This window comes from Petaurus breviceps, unplaced genomic scaffold (genome assembly GCF_028583685.1).
Source record: "Petaurus breviceps papuanus isolate PSGF00001 unplaced genomic scaffold, PetGlider_PUasm1.0 78, whole genome shotgun sequence".
Lineage (NCBI taxonomy): Eukaryota > Metazoa > Chordata > Mammalia > Diprotodontia > Petauridae > Petaurus > Petaurus breviceps.
The window spans coordinates 94,372-99,396 of record NW_027186502.1 but is presented as its reverse complement, the minus strand read 5'-3'; the positions used below and the strand labels follow the sequence as shown (position 1 = coordinate 99,396).

Here is a 5,025-nt window from a genome sequence, read left to right as displayed (position 1 = left end):
TCTTGGGTTCACATTTACATAGTGCCTTAAGGTTAAGGGAACCCAAGTATATGTAGTAGGGAATTCAAGTATTATTGTCCCCTTTTTACATATGAGGACACTGAGGCTCAGAGAGGTTAGATGACTTGCCCAAGGTCACACAGCTAATAAGTATTAGAGTCAATATTTGAACCCAGAAACTGACTGCTAACCAAAACAGGTTGCAAGGGGAGTTGGAGTGCCAGGTATATGGTAGGCAGGGTTTAGCTCTGAGGCTGGGGTCTGTCTAAATGTTGAGTTCTGAATGACATTTGTCACCCCACTTGGGAGTCAGCATTTATCAATGACAGAGGGGTTGGTAGAGTGTCCCACTGTCTGATGTGATTTAACAAGTGAGAGAAAAGGCAGACTGACCTGTATGGGTTGAGAGTGCAGACAGTGACTGCCGGGAAGACGAGCTTGTCAGAATTGAGGTTGATGTTGAGACTGACAGGGTAGCTGAAGTACTGCCCAAACAGCAGACCAAATTGCCAGTACATCATACCAAAGGTACAGAGCCACAGCACAGCCCAGAAGGCTGTCTTCATTCGGTTGTGCTTGGAGCAGACCAGTCGGATGGCGCCATGGATGGTGGTATTGTTGCAGAAAAACTGGAAGAGGTCTCGGTAGGAATGGTAGAACTCAATCAGACCCTCCTCTTCCTCCTCCTGAGGGCCTCCTGGCTCTGGCTGCTGCCCCTCATGATCAGCTTTGTCCTCCTTCATGGGGCCTTGGATCAGGAGGAGATAATGTGAGTCAGGGCTACCTCCATGATCATTCACCTAGCCTCTTCTTTCCCTTTCCCCAGGCTGGGATGGGACCAGACCTCCTGGGGTGGTGGGGAGGGGGCAGGAGAGTGGGCAATCCCACTCCTCTCCACCTACCTAGCCTTCCCTGTTTTTCCTCTGGAACCAGCTAATTTGCTGGTTTGGGCGGGTTAGTGCCAGTCCTGCAGTATTTAATTCACTTCTTCCTTCTCTGTCAGCTGTTTTCCACTCTAGAGTGAATGCTTTTCTAAAGCTTTCTGGCTAATCTTTAGTTTCTCTCTTTTGTCCCAGGTTCTCCTGTCTCTATCCTACACATTCCAGAAGGTCTTTCTCTATTTTTTCTGGCTCTTTCACTCCGGGTTAATCTATCTCTACCTCCCTGTTTCTGTCCCTTTGCCTATCTGTCTCTGCCTCCCTGTCTGTCTCTTTGCATCTCTTCCTTTCTCTCTTTCTGTCCCTTCCTTCTTCTCTCCCCGTTTCCCACTTTAGTCTGCCATATCTCCACCTCTTCCTCTGTCTCTGTTACCCACTCAGGATTCACCTCAGATCTCTCAAGCCCTCTGGGGCTGTGAGTTCCAAGAGGTCTGATCTGTCTCCTGCTCCCTACTCCCAATCGTACTTAGGCAGGGACTGGTTTCTTTCCAGTTGAATCTGGCAGCTGGGTCTCTCTCTCCTCCCCCTCACCTGACAGGTGCAGTGGCCGAGCCAGCCAGCCCGCCCAGGATGGAAGTGACAGAGGCCTCATTAGCATCTCAATTAAAGGTGAGCAGGGCCGGGGGGAGGAGCAGAGGAGGAGTCTGGTCTGGTGGGGAGGAAGGTGGGCATAGAATCAAGAGTGTAAGAGAAGCTTGGGGGACACCAAGAGAGTCTGGGGGTAGGGACAATGAGATGAGTGGACTATCAGGAAAAAAAGAGAAGCAGAGGTAAAAAGAGACAGAGACAAAAAGAAAGGCAGGGAAAAAAAAGGTGAACAGAACAGGAACTTTGAATTGAAGACAACCAGGGACAGAGAAAGTAAATAGGGATAGATAGATAGATAACAGCATCATATTACTTAAAACTGGAAGAGACTTCATCAATTCTCTCATACAAGCCCTTCATTACATCTTCAATACATCTAATACAAGCTCTTCATTTTTCAAATGAGGGAACCAAGACCCAAAGAGGTAAACCAATTTGCCAGGGTCTCACAGATGGCAGGGGACTGGGAAATTCAGGGAGTCAAGATGCTGGAGGGGAAAGAACAGAGAGAAAGAGGAAGTAGGTAAAGAGAATGGGGAAAGAACAAAGGAATTAGGAAAGGAAGAGACAGTAGGGTAACAGGTGAGTCTAGGGAAATGGAGTGAGGGAGACAGACATAACAGGGTGATAGCTGGAGAGATTAGTCATTAGGAGTACATGGGATTAGAGAAGACAGGAGACCACAGCAGGTAAGTGGCTCCCCAGCTTCTGGAAACTGGGCAAGTAAAGAGTGAGACATAATTTGCCTTCAGGAATAAGAAGGAAGATTCCCCAAGTAGGGGTAGAGTAGAAAGAACATCCTTTAGGGTGGGCTGCTCCTCAACCCTGCCTGAGGCAGGGGAGAGGAAGTATTAAGGGAATGTGTGCTGTCCCTCCCTGCTTGTTGATGTCGGTAACCCTTCCTTGCTCCACCCCGCCCCTCCCCTTTGCCCAGACCATCTCCTTCCCTTCTCCCTCCTCCTCCCAGACACTGGCTTTGCTGGGAAGGAGCCAAGGTGAGGCTTGGGGGATGGGTGAGGGCTCAGGACATTCTGTTCTTTTTTGCACCATTGACTGCCAGGCTAGGAATGTGTAATATCCACTGGTGTGATCAGAAAGGGACAAGAATGTGGACACGGGGAAGTGAGCCAGGATCAAGGCAGAACCAGGGATAAACGAAAGACGGGACCAAGGGAGGGTGCTAAGAGAAGGCTCAAGGGTGGGCAAGGAGAGAGGGGAAGCACAAAGGATGGCAGAAACAGGGTGCAGACAGATCTCGAGACCCAGACAGTGAGCAAACACAAGGCATAGACAGAGCAGGGGTTCACATGGCTTAGCCTATTCCAGTGCCCTGAACTAGATAGAGGGTATGGTGCATGGAGTGGACAGCTGTCTTGGGAAGCCAGGAGAGGGAAGGTTCTGCTAGGAAAACCAAGCTCTTTAGGCTGGGGCTGTGTCTTCTCTTATCGTATGCAAGGAATCTGATCCAGTCAGAAGGTAAATAGTGAACTGTCCATTGTAGGGGGAGGGGGGAGGTAAAGGGTGGGTAGGGCTGGGCTAAGGAGGGAAGAAATATTTAAGCAGTCAGAAAGGACGGGCAAAGGAGAGAAAATGAAGGTGGTTGTACAGGCCAACAAATGGAATTTACCATACGATTTGGGACTAGGAAGAAGTTTAGACATCATCTAATGTAGATGTTCTTAACGTGGGGTGCCTGAAGTTTAATTAAATAACTATTTCAATATCATTTATTTCCTTGGCAATAGCATAGTTTAATTAAATAACTATTTCAATATCATTTATTTCCTTGGCAATAGTATTTTAGCTTATTCATGTAAAAATATATTCTGAAAAAGGGTCCATTACTTTGACCAGACTGCCAAAAGGATCCATGACACAAAAAAAGTCAAGAATCCTTTATTTAATCCAACTCCCTCATTTTAAAGATGAAGGAACTGAGATAAACAAATGTACAGGTAAACTCATAAAATAACTACCACATCCTGGCACACAAACATATACTTGCATATTACTTGCATGTAGCATGTTAAATTATGTGACATGACACCAACAATCTAATATATTTACATGGGAGAGGCAGCAGGGTATACTGGATGGTAAACCAACCTTAATGACAGCAAATCCAGAGTTCGTGTCCTGTCTCTTAAGTGTTGGCTATCACTCTGTCAAGTCACTTAACTTCCCAGTGCTCTGAATACTTTCTAAGACCTTAAGTTGCAGAGAAGATGCCAATATATGCATCAGTGAAGGTGACATTCGGCTTTGGCCAAGGGAGTGCACTTCCTGGAAGTTCTTTTCATCAGTGAAATCACATATCTGGCCCTGGCTCTATTTATGCACAAATTTCCTTCCAGAGATATGGTCTTTTTTCCCCTTTATGACCAGCACTGATATCCAAGAGATCCCCAAGGATTTTAAACCTGGTACTTCTTTCCTATTAGAATGCTTGCTCACAATACTTCTATGGAGTTGGAAAGAGTGGATTTTCCCCCTGTTTTAATGATGACGAAACCAAGGCCCCAAATCACAGTGAATTAGCCACAGAGTTAGAGTTGAAAGCTTGATTTGGTCCATTTCCCCAGATATCTGTTATCTTTGCTATTCACTTCCTGAACTAGCCAGTCACCAATCTGTGGTAAAATGATGCTCTGGGTCTGACTCCACAAATGAGCAAAGAGGAAATAGGAAGAGTCGGTATCCCCAAATCAACATGTGTTATTACACCAACACTTCCTCAATTCAATTCTAGACCATCAAAATAGGTATCTTTCTAAATCTTTGAACACAATCCCCATTTAATTCCTAGTTTGACCAGATTATTCCCAGTAACCCCAGTTCTAATCCCAAATAATTTTGTCTTATCTGCAGAGTAGACAACCAGCTAGCTGGCTATCTTTCATTTGCTCCCCATCACCCTTCAAAAAAAATATACAAGCCCCAATATTACCCCACCCCACCCCCCACCCTCACAAAAAGTATACACACCCCATCCCCAGCCCCATCTGCTGACTGATACCTGTAATTCTAAAATTACAAGCTTACTCCTTTTTGACTAAAGTTCTGATGCCTCTTAAAATGTGAAAACTCCTCATTGAAGTCAAACTTAAATATCACCAGCCATTTATACTTTGGAGTAAATAGCTTTATCAGATCCTTCCCTAGAAGTAGACTTTAAAGGAGGAAGTCTCATTACTCTGGAGCATGAGAAGATAAGCTGGGTATTTCATAATCCTGCCTAAGGGCCTTGCCACCCCTCAAGGAAACATGGCATAAAATAATGTCTCATTTACCAAAATGCTGGCAAGTGTCAAAAAATCAATTGTGTTCAACTGTTCTGTCCGCTAGAAACATCAGTTGTCCTTTCTGCAGAGAGAGGCTGGAAGGACCTTAGAGATCATTTTACAGATGAGAAATCCAAGGCACAGAGAAATTAAGTGATTTGTTTAGGATCACACAGTCAGTGCTAGAGACAGAAACTGACTACGAGCTTCTTGACCCT

The 5,025-nt window shown here is 45.4% G+C and overlaps 1 protein-coding gene across 4 annotated transcripts in view; it reads right to left on the bottom strand.

The window, feature by feature from the left end:
- Window positions 1–1,563, bottom strand: part of SCNN1A (sodium channel epithelial 1 subunit alpha) — a 27,074-nt gene extending 25,511 nt beyond the window's left edge. Inside the window, exons 1-2 of one of the 4 annotated variants that reach the window (XM_069106062.1) lie at window positions 1,470–1,563; window positions 394–748 (exon numbers count right to left, since the gene is read on the bottom strand). In XM_069106062.1, the coding sequence (XP_068962163.1) occupies window positions 394–748; window positions 1,470–1,536 (422 nt within the window). In that variant the 5' untranslated portion in view covers window positions 1,537–1,563. Of the gene's footprint in view, window positions 1–393; window positions 749–902 lie in introns of all 4 variants that reach the window. The other 3 variants (XM_069106065.1, XM_069106064.1, XM_069106063.1) reach the window with 3 other exon arrangements.
- Between the last annotated feature and the right edge of the window lie 3,462 nt (window positions 1,564–5,025).